The sequence below is a fragment of the Cololabis saira genome, chromosome 14 (assembly GCF_033807715.1).
Source record: "Cololabis saira isolate AMF1-May2022 chromosome 14, fColSai1.1, whole genome shotgun sequence".
In the NCBI taxonomy this organism is placed as follows: Eukaryota; Metazoa; Chordata; class Actinopteri; order Beloniformes; family Belonidae; genus Cololabis; species Cololabis saira.
Genome location: NC_084600.1, coordinates 28,614,303 through 28,630,585, shown reverse-complemented (window position 1 = coordinate 28,630,585; position 16,283 = coordinate 28,614,303). Strand labels below are relative to the sequence as shown.

Genomic DNA, 16,283 nt, shown 5'->3' with positions numbered 1-16,283 from the left:
TCCACGGAGACTCTTGTTTGACCTCCTCTGTCAACTTAAACATTGCCATGGCGATGAGGGGCTCAGGGCCGAGCCACTATGCAGTCACACATCCACCAGAAACCCATCCATCATGCCTACTGAGTTATACAGGTTCTGTACCACTCAAACGTTGTCACTCCAGACAATTCCTTCCTCGGTTTCTTTACATCTATGATAAGCAACTCTTTCCGACCTTCCCTGACCTTCATGCTCTCTTAGCATGCAAACACGCCGTTGCCCACAAATCATAACCACTTGTTATTAAATATATTGTAATTCTTGATTATCCTCCACTTTTCACTCAAAATAAATAAAATCAAAATAAAACGAGTGAAGACTGAGTCTTGTTTGTTTCATTTAAGCTATCTTTATTTCACATTTATTTGTACACAATAAATACAGTTAAACATCCACTGGTGTGTAAATCTGACGCTCTGCAGCTTCTGCAGAACTGTTCGTAAAACGGGCACTTTGTCGCTGAATTTCAGAATTGGACTTTATTTTATTTTGGATCAGGACCAGTAGCAGGTTAACAACAACTTTTCTAACGGAAAAGAAGCTTCAGTCTGAAGACTTTTTTTTAATTAATAAAAGGGTATATGCAAACTTCAAAAATAAGTTTGATGTCATTCAGATCTCAAGGAGATCAACGAGAACACAGCAACATGGCTGACAGATATCACTTTTCCTCTGATCAAATCCAACTATGGTTTAATATGTTTTCAATTCTAATTCTAATAAAAAAGAACAAAGAAAAAAACATTTGCTATTATTAGTATTTTTTTAAACAGGTATCCATCTCCAAGCTCTCTGTAAACTATCAATGCTTTTAAAAAACAAAAACAAAACCAGATCGGAATCTGTCGAAGACACTACGATGGCTATTTAAGGCTAAATAACACAAGAGCTCATAAAAGAAAGGTTTTCATACCAATACAGCTGGTAAACAAACTTCAACAATACTGAAAGGGAGTAAGAACACAAGAAAAAGTGCTTCACTATGACAGTATAGGTTTAAAATGGACAGCTAGCAGCTCTGGGTGGTTTCCTCCTCAAACATAAACCGCATTTAAACTGCACACGACTTCAGTGTAAACCGTCACCAAAGCAACGCTCTCACCACAAACTCAAACTGGCATCATTAGTGACATACAAACATCTCTAAATCTGTATATTCACAAAAAAAAAGTTAGAATATGTGTGTACACACAGTTTTTCCCTTAAATTGTTTATTTACTTGAAATGCTGAGAAAACTAGGACGACGACAGGGGTTTAAAAACAAATAATGATAAAAAGAGCCATTATTGTGATCATCTCTACAGACATAAACCATCACAACTACAATTGCCACTTTTCCCTTGTTTGTGTAACTGCGTGCAGCTACGTGAGTCGGCGGCGAGGACCAGCCTCGCCCGTACTGTTGTTTTGATCGATCGTGGAGACAACCAGACTTTTGGTTTCATGTCGGAGTGGCGCGTCGACGTGTCGACAACATGCTGCCGGGTGAAGCTCTGTTGCATAGAAGTGATCTGAAACTGCGACGGTTTGAGAAAATGTCGTGCAGCGAAACGGTGAGACGAAACTGCAGGATGACGGAGCTGAGGAACCTGGGGGGAAATCCTCTCTAGATTATTGATATCAATATTGATCCTTACGAGCAATCGTCACAAACTGAAAGGAAAAGAAAAAACTGATAGATGGGGAAAACTACCCACCCCCAGTCTTAATAATCCATCACAGCCACCGTGACACAGCTAATAACATGTCTCTGAACCTCAGTTTGACGTGAATCGCTGGTCTCACATGGGTTTCTGATGAAGGTGCTGAACAGAAAACAACAAACTTTTCCTGCTCCTGAGCCTCGAGAGGCGTTGATGATTATTTTGCGGTTAGAATATATTGGAGAAAGTGTTGGAAGTTAAGGCAACATTCGTGGTTTCTGGAGGTCTCAGCTGAGTCTCCTGATCCAACTGCACAGAAACAACTAACAGTTTAAAAGGCTGTAATCACAAAATGTCATTGTTTTTTGTTAGTTTGGATTTTTCCTTGTTTTTATATCAGAGGAGGTTGTTTTCTGCTGTTCAGTTCATGCTCAGCTCATCGCGCTTCACACGACTGTGTTGGGAAAACAAACAAACAACAACCTGATACCAGATGATCATGTCAATGATGTGAGGTTAGCGGTTCTTCTGGGTATTTGTGGATCAGTTTTTAGCAGTGGAAAGTCGGCCTATATTTGAGATTAAAGTGATTCACATCTGGACACAACAGCTGGATGTGCGGGTGGTGCTATTTATATTCCTATGAGGAGCCAAACTCTGGAGTTTGACGAGGGAGAAACAAAACAACTGAATATGAATGTTGGAGAGAAAGGCACGATTTTCCTCCTCGGCACACTGACCCGGCGGGGGCCGGTTCCTGGCGTCCTCAGAGGGGGAAAACTTCCTTGGGTTTCCTTTAGGAGTGCATCTACTAGTCCCAGCGGGCTGGAAGCAGCCGGTCTCTTTCACACCAGCGTGATCTCCACCTCCTCCCTCCGCTTCACCTGCCCACGAGGATGCTGCTTTGGGGGCGGGGGAGCAGCACGGACCTGCAAGCATCCGTTGATCCGCCGCGTGATTAAAATGAAGATGAAAAGATTCATATCAACACTCAAGAGTATGTTCCACTTTTTAAATGATCTAGTTGGTGAAAAGTTTGATTCAGATTTTGACCTCATGGTCTGTGTAGTTATTTCAGTCTGTCACTCACAGGTCGGATGGTGCCGGCGGCACTCTCTGGGTATTTGGGAGGTTGAGGGGACCCTTGTGCTGGACCTGAAGGGGGCACACACAGATCAGTTAACATGTCATACATTCCTCAGTGCCGTCACCTCTGAATCCTCTCTGCAGACCAACGTCTTACTGTGATAGGGGCTCTTGTGGGGAGCCGGTGGCGGCCTGTGGTGTCCGTTGTGATAGGCGGGTGGTCGGCCGATGGGAGACGCCGTGGCGCTGCAGGGGCTGGATGCAGGAGAGGACATGGTGGGGGTCTGCAAGGGGCTGCTGTGGAGAGGTCCTGGCTGGAAGGGACTACAGGGGGAGCGATCGCACTGGGCCAAAGTGGAGGGAGATGCCTCAAAGACAAATGGCAAAAAAGTCGCAGTCACATTATGTCAAAAAGAAACTTCAGGGGACTCAAAAGTCGGTCCCTGATTTTTCTCTGAGAGACGACCCTGATTCACATTAAATTCTGATGTATCACATCTCAATTGGGATCTTTATCTTTGTTTATGGTTCCTCAGTAGATCAATACAATCGGTCATTCATCTCGAAGCACGTCGTCATATCTTTGTACATCATCAAGAGCCATTAAGCTGTTAGCGTCACATCAGCACACCTGTGAACCTCCCTGTCTTTGTCCGTCTCCATTCTCGTTGAGGCCGGTGAGGTCCTCCACCAGAACGGCCGGAAAGACGCCGACGACGCCGTTGAACTCGCCCTCCCAGAAACCGTCGTCCTCGTGAGTCTCTCTGCTGAGGATACGAATGATCGCACCTTCTGGAAACGACAGCTCTTCGTCCGTTTGTCCTGCGTAGTCGTACAAGGCCTTTGCAAATGACACTGAATGGAAAAGAGAAGAACGTTGTTAAAGGAACTAAAACGAGTTGGGTTTACTGGAGGAGGTCCTCACCACTGGAGTCTCCGTTCACGGAGCCCGTTGGGACTTCCATCTCGGGTTCGGTGGAGTTGCTGGAGGAGTGGGATCGGGCGTCCAGCGCGGCCAGAGACTGCAGCATGCTCAACAGGCTGTTGGAGGAAGGAAGCTGCAAGTACTTCTCTGGGACGTAGCCCACCTGCCCGCTGCGGTTTCTGGCCTGGAAGTGATGAAGACACACACAGATGTGAGGATGCTGCACGAAGACACACACGAGCTGAGGTGCTGCACTGCTGCAGGTCTGGGGGGGGGGGGGGGGGGTTCCCCATGTACTCAGTGAGGCTGAATGCCGGTTGTACCAGTGTTGGTAAACCTGCAGTGTGATGTCACGGCTGATTTCTGCATTAATCTCTTAAAAACAGTTCAACTCTGCTCAAAACGGTCATATACGTCAGAACTAACTTTGCCACAACATAGAATGTTTTGAGTGGCAGTTAATGTGTTGTTGCCTTGGCTACCGAGACGCCGGTTTGTTTCATATTGTGTGCTTGTCAATAAATAAATATTACAGACTCTCAATCATTTTACAGAAACTGTTATATACTCAATTACTTTCAGGATTTTAACCGTATAAATACTAATTTGAGTACATAACTCAGCTTGTTTTATTACTCACACACACACAGTGTTTCCGTGACCACATTATGTCGTTGTCAGCAACCCACCAGACCTCACAACAAAGTCCAACCACTTGATGGAGGTGACTGCTCAAGTGCCTCCCTCCAAACCTAGTAAACTACTAAACTCCCAACAGCAAGGCAAAAAAAGTCAACAACCAAGCTCAAACCAGAGCAAATGTAACGTACCTTGAGCCAGTCCTCCATGTCGCCATCATCAATGACCTCCAAGATCTCCTGCTCCTCGATGGTCAGCTCATCTGGCTGAGAAGCCTGCAACCACATCGCAGTAAAAGGTCACGCAGGGTCACACGGGCCGCTTGTCCTCCAGTCAAACCAGCGGTCTGCTGTTACCTTGTAGGAGTAGAGAACTTTGCAGGTGAGTGGGTAGTTTTTCAAGGTGCTTGAGGGGCTGGAGCTGCTGTCGTCCAACACTTCACCGCTGTCCTCCATCTCTTCCTCATCCTCGCGCTCCAAATCTGCTGTTCCCTAAAGAAGTATTACAAACCGCGTAAAAACCCGAGACCCACGCTGGATAGGTTTCAGCTTCCAAACGTGGACATGTGACTGTACGTTTGGAATGAAGGTTGTTTCAGGCATTCATGGTTTCTGGGTCTTACAGAAAGTGAAGGATCATGGGTATTGAGGTTGTTCCAGCGCTCGTTCTCCAGCTCCTCCATCACCTGGTTCATTGCGCTCTTCAGCCACGTTTCAACTGCGACTCCTGCCTGCCTCAGCAGGTCCAAGCGGGCTTCAGCTTTTACTTTTACCGTCTGGTGTAAAACAATCAAGACAAAAAACAGCATGTTATTAGAAAATATAGTCACATGGACATCTGGGTGTATCGGTCCGACTAAGAGCAGACTATCTGCTCAGGAGGCTGAGGGCCTTTGGTGTGCAGGAGAAACTCCTGAAAACATTTTACGACACTGTGGTGGCATCAGCCATTTTTTACGGAGTGGTCTGCTGGGGCAGCAACATCACAGCTGCAGACAGAAGGAGGCTGGATAAAACCATCAAGAGGGCCGGCTCTGTCGTGGGCTGCTCTCTGGACACAGTGCAGGTGGTGGGAGAGAGGAGGATGATGGCTAAGCTGTCATCCATGATGGAGAAGGACTCCCACCCCATGAAGGACACCTTCAGAGCGCTGGAGAGCTCATTCAGCGACAGGCTCCTTCACCCTAGGTGTGTGAAGGAGCGCTACAGAAGGTCCTTCCTCCCTGCAGCTGTGAGACTGCACAACCAGCACTGCTCACAGTAGACCACATACATACAACCTGACAATAAATGTACACAAGGGAAATAATGTGCAATATCTTTCACTCACTGCAACGTGCAATTATGTAAATATCCATCTGTAAATATCCGTCTGTTATCTTTTTTTATATACTAGTATTTCTTATTATTTATCTTTCTTATTATTATTATTATTATTATTATTATTATTATTATTATTATTATTATTAATTTATACCAGTTACTGTTTATAGTGTTTATAGTGTGTTATTATTATTACTGTGTTATTACTTTTTCTATTGTTGCCTCTTGTTTTTGCACTATCCCCTTTGCTGCTGTAAACTGCAAATTTCCCCTCTGTGGGACTATTAAAGGTTTATCTTATCTTATCTTATCTTTATCTGAGTCAGCTGGACTAAAGATGGTTACGTGCATTTTAAAAGATACGACACCGATGTAATGACAAATGAGTTTCTCTCAGTTTTGTTCTTCTCCGAGAGCTTGGATGCCGTCCTCCAGACCTGCTCAGGGACCGACTTCCATGCACAGGTCTGGATTTCTGGCAGGACAAAGAAAAGGCTCATTTCCAGTGTTTTATTACAGCATCACTGTGTGAATATTTAAGGTGAGGTCGGCAGTAAAGAACCAACCGCCCGGCCAGTTGGTGTAATAACTGCTCAGGGGTCATGTTCTGGGTCTCTGGAAAGCACCTAGAGACAACTTGTGTTGTAATAGACGCTATATAAATAAAATATATAAAGATAAAGATATCTATAAAAAGACTCCAGCAGTTTGTAAAAGTTGTTGAAACTGTTTTGGTGGGTGAAAAAGAAGTACCGTAGTAACAGCTGATTGGAGTTGATTTGGCTAGTGCTGCTGCTGCAGATGCACAATGGTGGAATCATTACATGCACACTGCCAGCAGTGTTTTCTTTGCGACGATCCTTAGCAGTTTTGTCATCTTAGGACTTTGTTTCTTCAGGCTTTGAGCGCACTGCTATTAAAGAATTTGTTAATAGATGTCAAGATGCCAAGAGATGAGTGGAATAAGAACATGGAATAAGAACGTGTGAAAAGGTGGCATTTAAATGGAAACTAGTTGAACAGAACTGATGATTCGGGTTCCATCAACCTCGGTTACAGGTGCTCGATCACAAGGACAGAGACGACTCATGAACGCAGCTCTGATCCTCACAAACGAAACCAGCCTCACTCACTTCAGCATTCAACCAGCAGGTGGCGCACTGGCACCATCTAACATGAGCAGCCAGTGGAACTCATTGATTTCACCTCTGCCCTGCGGAGACTCTGCCGGGCCACCTCCATCTTAATCTCCAGCTCGCCGTTCTGCTCCGACGTCTCCTGCGTCCCGTACTCCTCCATGGTCTGAAACCAAATCAAAGCGTCATCCATAACGCAAGCAGAGAAACACATGGAGAGGCTGGAACCTGCAACCATAAAGCCTCATCTTTAATGGAAATGCTGTTTGATTTCCAGCCCGCTGTGATCCAACAGTCCCGTCACTTGTCTCACTTTGTCTTTTGCAATAAACCACTAAAAGTCTGATATGAGACGGAGACTGCCTTTTGACTTGCGTGGTGTTGCTTCATCACTTCTCCCTTTCACACAGTGTCTCAACTGAAGAGACTTTATTGGGGTTTAGCACTAGGGCTGGACGATATGGACCAAAAGTCATATCTCGATATTTTCTAGCTGAATGCCGATACTCGATATATATCGATATTTTTTCTGTGCCATAATTGGGGTTTCCCCCAAAGCATTATAGCATAGCATCTCTGTTAGCTTCATTTTTTCTGAGGCAAACCCTTAAAAAAACAGTCAGTTTTAATACAATGCCTCGTGCCAAATGTCACACAGGTACCTTTATTAACAGAGGTCTGCACAATATCAAAATGTATAAAACAAATGAAATAAAAATAAACTGCCTGCATATATAGAATAAAAATGCTTCTTGAATAAAATAAAACAAATATCCCTTTCCTGCATAACAATTAAATTAAAATACACTGTGCAATTAATACAATGTAGACAGTAACAGGCAGACTTTTCCACTGAGGTTGACAGTTGTGCAAATAAAACATTTGTGCAAATCTCAAATAAAACATTCAAGTCAATTTGTGACAAAATAAGCTATATCAAAATCATTTAAAACATTTTTTTTTTCGATATAAACGATATTGTCTCGTACCATATCGAGTTTGAAAATATATCGATATATATTAAAATCTCGATATATCGCCCAGTCCTATTTAGCACTAGCTCCGACCCGTAAAAGGCCAAATTCCATCTAACTATGAAGAGAGTCACTGACAGGAGGAAGGAGCCACGATGAGCTCCAGTTTTGCTTTTCCTGGTTAAAGTTCTTCAACAAATTGACACATGGTCAGATTCAGTGCGACTTATACCTACAAAACATGATCAAGTCCACTGTGAATAAGTTCTTATAAAGGGATTGTGGGATCACAGAAGAGACACCCAACTCTGGGAAGTCGCTGATATTAAAAATAGACTATTGTTGCATGTTTCATCATGAAAGCTGATGACATCACCTGCATCCTCGCGGCTGCATAGACAGTGTTTGATCTGGTTCTCACCCTCTGTGTGTGGATGATGCTTTTATACTCCCGGGCCACGCGGCTCGCCCACTTCCTCGCCTCCTTATCTAGACTGTGCTCCTCCGTTATTCCAGTCTCTCTGTGCAGCTGCAACACCTGAAACGGAAGAGACGAGTCGCACGGCAAATTACAGCCACGTTTATGGGGAATGGAAACTTGTTGAAAAGATTCACTTCAGAAGCAAAATTCAGCAAACCTAAAAAAAAACAATGACTTCACCCGTCACGAATGTACGACTTATTTAAAATAAATACATAAATAAATAAAAGCACTTTGCACAGAAACAAAACTATGTGTCATCAAGAGTGTAACTGAAATGAAAGGTTCTCTTTACGCCGAGATCCACGACAAGGAGAGTATATCATTAGTTCCAGAGAAATAATCATTACTGAAGAATCACATTGTTGACAAAGGAGGCCACAAAACTAATCTTTATTCAGTTCAGCTGAATGAATGTTGGTTGGACAAATAAAACCCCAGCTTGTGACAGGAACGACTGAAGCTGCAACCCCTCTGAATCACTTTGGGGCAGCAGACTGCCATCGAAACATTTTCTGCTTATAAAAATCAGTGATGTTGGAGAATAGTTGCTTTTAATACGCAGGAGATAGAGACGATGCAAATGAGCCGTTCTTTGATTTCAGGCACTGCTGTGGCTGCAGCTGCACACCCACGGCTTTGCCCAAACTCTCTGCACTCTTGGGGGGGGTCAGCAGGAAGAATGCGCTTCCACCATCAGGAAGTGTACAAGTTCAGTCCCAGCCTCTGTGTGTGTGTGTGTGTGTGTGTGTGTGTGTGTGTGTGTGTGTGTGTGTGTGTGTGTGTGTGTGTGTGTGTGTGTGTGTGTGTGTGTGTGTGTGTGTGTGCCTATATAGAATATATTCCATGTATATAAAATTATATTAAGGATTTTGCGGTATCTAGATTAAAAAAAAAAGGGTTAAATAAGTGCTATTTGTCATTTCGGTTCGACAACGTTAGCAAACAGATGATGTTTAAAATGAATCTTGTCAACACTGAGTCGGCTCTGGCAGGTCCCGCATGTTGCCCTCGGTTAAGACCCGGTTCAGGTTCCGGCCTCGCGTTTAAATACTTCCACACCAATGCAGGGTCTGAACACGGGCTGAAACTATTCAGTTCAGACTGACTAAAACATGAGCCGTCTCTGGATCTACATGAGCCTCCTCCATTTAGCCTCTTAGCTGGGTAGCAGTCAAGTGTCTGAGATAAATCGTGGCAATGGTTTAGTTTACTTTTTTCCTGAAAACATTGTTATTCGTGTCAAAATAATATGGGATACAGAATAAAAAGTTCAACTTATTTCCATCATTGTCTTTGTTACAGTCCTCGTAAATTGTCTCAGGTATTTACTGTTTAAGTTAATTTTACTACAAAACAAATAATCAATCCGTCATAACAGAGCTGAAAGTCTTTCCAAAGAGAAAAAAACCCCACATGGACAAAGTACATGCTGTCCTTGAAGTTTTATACAACGCCTGCTTTCACTCATATTAAGAGTGGATTTATCCCTGAAATCACAGCCATCTGCTGCAGTGACAGTGGGGTTGACACCGATCCAGAAGTTGTGGGGCATAAACCAAAACGAAGAGCTCAAAGAGCTACGACACCCCAGCACACAGCAGCTCCGTCTTCGTGTTGGCTTTAATGTAACCATATGAAACTTTAAACTGGTTTTTAAGGAGTTAATTTCCTTTTGATGCCGGTGTTCTTGCCAGACTTCTGAATCTTCCCACATGTCCGATCTGATGCTCGCTGACAGCTGTTTTTCTGGGTGGAAAAACAAACTGAAGCGAGCACAGCTTTGTAGCCACATCAACAATAAAAACAGGTCGTCGCCCTCTGCCAGAGCCAGAAAGTTTCTATACAAAAATGCTAGCAAAGCTGAGTAGATCGCTAACGTAGGCGGGGTTAAGAGTTTTAACAATTGTAATTTTAAAATTGTGAAGAGTGTCGTCATCTCGATTTATATAAATAATGATATCTGGGAGAAAAACACTGGTTTGATGTTACGCTGCAACAGTCATCAGCTTTTAATTTGAAACTTTCAGATCTGGCCTTCTTCTTTAATCAAGTTTAGAATAAATGCCTTAAATTTGGTTTAACTGGTTTCCACATGACATCAGCTCTGGGTATGTGTGTGGAGGGAAAATGTTGGGCTGGTGGGGGGGCTGGGGTCAGGGAACTCTGATGAGGCCCTCTCACAATGCCTTCTTTTCACAGATGGGCTGTTCACAGGGCCCGGCCTACCTCCTGCCCCTCCCTCCCAGTTCAGCTCTATTCCTTACCGGATCCCTCTGTCTGGTGCAAGTGGTATGGGATGGAGGGATGGAGGGAGGGAGGCTCTCCACCACTAATGTTTTCTTTAGGAACAGGCTGCTGCTTGTTTGACTTCCAATCAAAACAACGCCAGCATTTGCAGTTTGAACAAATTGTCCAGTGTTGTCCGGAGAAGCAGAAGGCTAATGCAGCGGAGAAAAGGACCGCCGCACTGGGCCCGCGACTTCATTGATCACAGCCAGCTTTGCACGTCAGGGGCATCTCAAAAAGCTGATTGTGAAATATTTTTACACCTATGTTTTGGTTACAAACCACAAAAAAACTCCATAAAAGTCAAGTGAAGAAGGTAGATAGATTCTGACCACAGAGAGCCAGCGATGGGTTCTCAACAGGTGTGGAAAGGTGCAGACTAGATTGCAGCTGAATTAGCTCCCATTTCTCTACTAGGATTTGCAAAGGCACATAGGTTGTCATAGTTTATACACAAATGGCTTCTATGGTCTGCTCCGGGAGTATAGTTTCACTCGTCCACAGCAGGAGTTTCCAGCCCAAACCTGCACCGAACCACAATTTCGGGAGTCAAGTTTTACACATTTGTCTACAAATGTTAAAGTGGACTTTAACAAAAAAAAAGAAAAAAAACAACCCTGACACTGTCTGACAATAAAGCAACTCGGAACAGTTGTCACAGCTGCAGCATTTCATCTCCCTGATTGCATCAATCGTGAAGCAAACAGCAGTCACATTATTCATACGTCTCGTTGCGTCTTCATCACCACTCTGACAGCAGGTTCAGTGATACTCCTCTAAAACAGCCATCCTTTTTCCTGTATACCTGCTGGGTGCTAAAGGCATGCCAAATCAGTAACCCACAAACAAAAAAATGAAGTTACTGTTGTGATTCTACCATAATTAGGAAACATATCAATTATCTGCTCAGAGCCTGGTTTGAAAGATTACAGTTACAGATTTCTCTCATAGTTGGGTCTTTGAACACTGATAGTAGGGCTGGGCGATATATCGAGATTTTAATATATATCGATATATTTTCAAACACGATATGGTACGAGACAATATAGTTTATATCGATTAAAAAAAAAAAAAAAGATTTTTATTTTTATTTTTTTACATTTTTTTTTTTTATGATTTTGATATAGCTTATTTTGTGACAAATTGACTTGAATGTTTTATTTGAGATTTGCACAAATGTTTTGTTATTTGCACAACTGTCAACCTCAGTGGAAAAGTCTGCCTGTTACTGTCTACATTGTATTAATTGCACAGTGTATTTTAATTTAATTGTTATGCAGGAAAGGGATATTTGTTTTATTTTATTCAAGAAGCATTTTTATTCTATATATGCAGGCAGTTTATTTTTTATTTCATTTGTTTTATACATTTTGATATTGTGCAGACCTCTGTTAACAAAGGCACCTGTGTGACATTTGGCACGAGGCTTTGTATTAAAACTGACTGTTTTTTTAAGGGTTTGCCTCAGAAAAAAAAATGAAGCTAAAAGAGATGCTATGCTATAATGCTTTGGGGGAAACCCCAATTAAGGCACAGAAAAAATATCGAGATATATATCGAGTATCGCCATTTAGCTAGAAAATATCGAGATATGACTTTTGGTCCATATCGCCCAGCCCTAACTGATAGATATATGTGGAGAGCAGCCTTTGTGTGAGGTCGATCAGAGGTTCATGAACGCATCACCCCGTCAGAAAGGGAGGCCAGCTGTGAGATGTGGTTAAATGCTACCCGCTGATGCTCACCCCTTCAATCAAAGTCCACACAAACCAACTCAACATGAGGATATTCAAGATGGCTCAGGACCGGAGTGGACAAACAGTGAAAGGAAAATATTTCAAGTTCAACCCAGAACCATTAAAATGAGTGCATGAAAAAAAAAAAAAAAAAAAAAACAAGACACAGGACTTCTACTTGGATTTTTGATTATTTACTGACATTAAACGCCAGCAGTTCATCAAAATAGCTGCACCAGTTCAAAATCTGTGTTTTTGACAGAAAATAAGCCGTTCTTGGTGTTTTCCATTTGTTGTGCATTCACAGCCACCAGCTGCTATTTCTGAACAAGAGCCGAAGTGGTGGTGACACTCAAATAAGTTGAAATGTCAAGTATAAATAATTGACAATCTAACTGATTTGACACGATTCCTGAACAGATTCCTCAGTGGGAAACACTCCTGGATGCCCTGATGCTGTCTTTACTGCAACTGAACCTCTCGGAAGTTAAGTAAATGGTTCTTTAAGGTGCAGTAGCATCAATCAGCAAGCTCCTCGGACGGGAGACCATTCTGAAGCCGAGCTTGGATGCAACATCTCCAGCACCAGAAGACAGTAACCATCAGTCTGCTCTGATTATTCTGTCAGAACCACAGAGTGGTTTCAGCTGACTTGTACTTCTGAGAATTACTCTTGTGATGTTCACTGGGTTCCTGATATGATGTTAGTTGGACATCTAGTGGGTTTTTGAGATTTAGGTTTATTAAATTGCGCATCACCAACAAAGAGTGTGAAACAGCTGAATTTGCCAAACCTTTGCCCCCGCTAAACATTAAGAGTGAGGACAATACGACACTGGAGCAACTGTGATGAGATCAAAAGTTGTGTGAATGGCAGTGAATGAACAAATAAATAAGAAGGTCAGGATTTACCGTATCCGAGTCGATGGGCGTGTACAAGAAGTCCGGCGCCTGCTGAAACATGGTGTTCTTCTGTACAAACAACTGCTGGTGGAACTCTTGTAGAACCTGCAAATGTTGGCAAAAGGAAAAACAACTAAATACATAAGTGAGAAGGAAAAACAAGAAAAAGCAAAATCACATCTTTTTTATCCTTTACATAAGTGCTGGTTGAGTGAAATCTAGAAGACGTAAACTGTTCCTAGCTGTCAGCAGTGTGTGGATGGAGGTTATCATTGTGGCTGATACTTCAGCTCACAGCCCCATGATGTGTCTGTGTATTGATGAGTGTTGAATCAAATCAACCTGTACAGCAATTCTTACTTAAACGTCTCTAAAACCAGAGACGTCTGCTTTCTTAGCTGTAAAATAATCATTTGGTCTATAAAATATCAAAATTATAAATAAAAGTCCTGCAAACTATGACTCATGTCTGACAAATTAGAAAAAAAGAAACAAGGTAATAGACATATTGGCTTTAAAGAGGCAGGGCAAGTGATTTCTGGATGTCATGGCACCACCTCAACAAACAGCAGGGATAGGTCTGATAATGCCTGTCTAATTATAATAAAACTAAATTCTCAATCAACTTTGATTCACTGCTTTTTAAGTTTATCTTATCTGAAACTTGCTTAATTATTCTTAGATCCCAAGATGTGATGAATAAAACATCCATGAGAACTTAATTTAGTCAAACAAAAGCTTCACATGAAAGATGTGTTTGTGTGTTCCAACAGGAACGCTTCCCTCTCCAATGATTTGTTCATAATCTAACATAAACAGAAACTAAAGTGTCTCTCTAGATCCAGAAACGCAAGATGACCATATGAGCGTGTAACCAATTCCAGCGTTCCGAGTAAGTCAAACCATTTCAACCATTCAGCAGTGGTTGAAGCGGCGAGGTTCAGCGGCTGTGGGGAGGGAAGACAAGTCGGGAGGCGTTATCCAATGGTGCTACATAACATGACCGCCTGCTATCGGCATCGCTGGGTTCACCAACATCAGAAGAGCTGGGTGATAGAGGAAATGGAGCAGGTGGGGGATCCATGCTGACTAACGTAGCGGCTTCGCCAGTTGCTGATTATGGTTCTGTAACATGCTGATTTATGACGCCCACGGCTCTGAATTCGTGACTCGCGAATAGGTGTACGCTCAGAGGCGAGTTATTCACGGGGCCAGCTCGACACGCCATCCCGCATCAGTCAATGTACGGAGGACAGACGCCACGCACGATTCGTGCATTAAATGCGGGGTATCTGCAGATGTAAAAAGAGGCTAAGGGTACATGAAACCACGTCTGGGGACGCTTGTGTGTGTGTCTTTCACAAACACACGAAACTTTACGACTCACCCCATTTGAGCTGTTCAGGAGTTGGTTGAAGGTGTTGTGGACGGCCTGGTAGATCTCCAGCTCAGTCTGACAAAGTGAAACCAGGTAGTCTTTTACCTGCTCATAGATTTTGCCATCTAAGACCTGTGAATATCAGCAAAAAAAAAAAAAAAAAAAACACGCTTGAATCACGGTTCATGTTCATTCTTCTTTATTTACAGTCTCCTAAGACATAAGGCCTTACTTTGATGCAATCCATCAGGTCTGTGCTGTAGTAGCGCTGCTGGTGAGCGTTGGCGGCTGTTAGTGTGAGAAGGTAGTCGTTTCTGGCGTGGGTTGCTTTGGAGTTGCACTCGTTCCTCTTGGCTTTCAGCTGGAATGAAGAAATAAAAAGTTCCCACCAGTGGAAGTGCAGCCCTGAAACAGCAGCAAATGTGGAGCGAGTGCTGCGGTCGTACCTTCACGCTGGCTCTCTGGAGACTGGACTTCGACTGGAAGAGACTTAGCTTGGACCTGAAAAAGGTGAAAGAGACATTCGTCTACAATTTCATTATAGTCATGTATGTTTCAAATTTAATAATAAGCTTCGACTCATTTATGTTTTTAAATCATGTTAAACAAATTATTCAGATGTTTCTGCTTTAGACGTGGGGAATCATTATTTACGTAATAGATGCTTAATTAAATGCACCAGGTTCTGAAATAAAAATGGAAGAAAAAGGTTGACTAGTCCGTTTCAGATGACTAATTTCTTTTAAACAAAAAAGAAGTATTCAGGTTAATTTATCTCGAAGCACAACGTTATCTTAACAGTTGTAAAAAAGTCAAAGATGGATGAAGGAGTATATTATGACCGAGTCAAACTGACAAATGCAGAAAATAAACTTTTACAAGTCCTCCACTGAATGTTTGAGTTAGTTCTGTTTAAATAAGAGAAGCCACAGCACCACAGTCAATTTGCGGGTCGGAGTGGAATCTGGTTACCGACTTGCGGTTTTTATAAAAATCACATTAAAAACACTTTCTGAATATCTGAAAGTGAATGCACTGATCCACATCAGAGGATTCTGCACGGCTGGAGGCTTTAATTCTGCGTTATTCAGTGGGTGTGTGTGCACAACGGACCAGACAAAAAGGCAACACAAGAATTTGGATGAATGTCAGTCCAGCAGTAAATTTCATCTGACAGTGACCCTGCCCAAAGCTGCGTCTCAGCTTCTCGGCGTACCTTCCTGCTCGGTAAAATCTTCTGTGTCCAGCTAGCAGCTGTCCATGATGCACCAGAACAAAGTGCTGAGGGACAGCGTCCCAGAGCCAGCCAGTCTGAGCGTCTGTTCCTCCCTGGAGAAGTCACTTTTTCCTCAACGTAAAAGTACTTTTTGTCTCTGATTACCTTTCTGGGAAGAACTTGTCCCTGGTTCAAACAGCAACTCCCTGGGTTGCTTCTCTGTTCAAATTACTGTATTTGTTCCAGTTTAAAACCACATCCCTGAGATCATGATGTTGGGAATCCATTTTGGAGACAGTCCAATATACAGCATGTTTATAAAAAAAATGTAAATGTGATGTTTAACCCCCATATGTCTAAATGGTTTATGGAGGTAACTAATAACAGCAGAGTGAGCAGGGAGCAGAGGTGGGGGAAACGACAAACAAGCAGAAAATAAAATATCTCATAGATAGACGAAGTCATCATTAGATATGGTGCTTAATCAATATGAACAAGGATCAGAACTGCATATG

The 16,283-nt window shown here is 42.7% G+C and overlaps 1 protein-coding gene across 2 annotated transcripts in view; it reads right to left on the bottom strand.

The window, feature by feature from the left end:
• Window positions 1-369: 369 nt before the first annotated feature.
• LOC133459921 (F-BAR and double SH3 domains protein 2-like) overlaps window positions 370-16,283 on the bottom strand; it is a 36,138-nt gene continuing 20,224 nt past the window's right edge. Inside the window, exons 7-20 of one of the 2 annotated variants that reach the window (XM_061740321.1) lie at window positions 14,999-15,053; window positions 14,785-14,913; window positions 14,562-14,684; window positions 13,184-13,279; window positions 8,187-8,303; window positions 6,862-6,957; window positions 4,956-5,108; window positions 4,690-4,824; window positions 4,525-4,608; window positions 3,695-3,878; window positions 3,401-3,624; window positions 2,927-3,137; window positions 2,737-2,838; window positions 370-2,612 (exon numbers count right to left, since the gene is read on the bottom strand). In XM_061740321.1, coding sequence (XP_061596305.1) covers window positions 2,753-2,838; window positions 2,927-3,137; window positions 3,401-3,624; window positions 3,695-3,878; window positions 4,525-4,608; window positions 4,690-4,824; window positions 4,956-5,108; window positions 6,862-6,957; window positions 8,187-8,303; window positions 13,184-13,279; window positions 14,562-14,684; window positions 14,785-14,913; window positions 14,999-15,053 — 1,693 coding nt within the window. In that variant the 3' untranslated portion in view covers window positions 370-2,612; window positions 2,737-2,752. The remainder of the gene's footprint in view (window positions 2,613-2,736; window positions 2,839-2,926; window positions 3,138-3,400; window positions 3,625-3,694; window positions 3,879-4,524; window positions 4,609-4,689; window positions 4,825-4,955; window positions 5,109-6,861; window positions 6,958-8,186; window positions 8,304-13,183; window positions 13,280-14,561; window positions 14,685-14,784; window positions 14,914-14,998; window positions 15,054-16,283) is intronic. The other variant, XM_061740320.1, reaches the window with a different exon arrangement.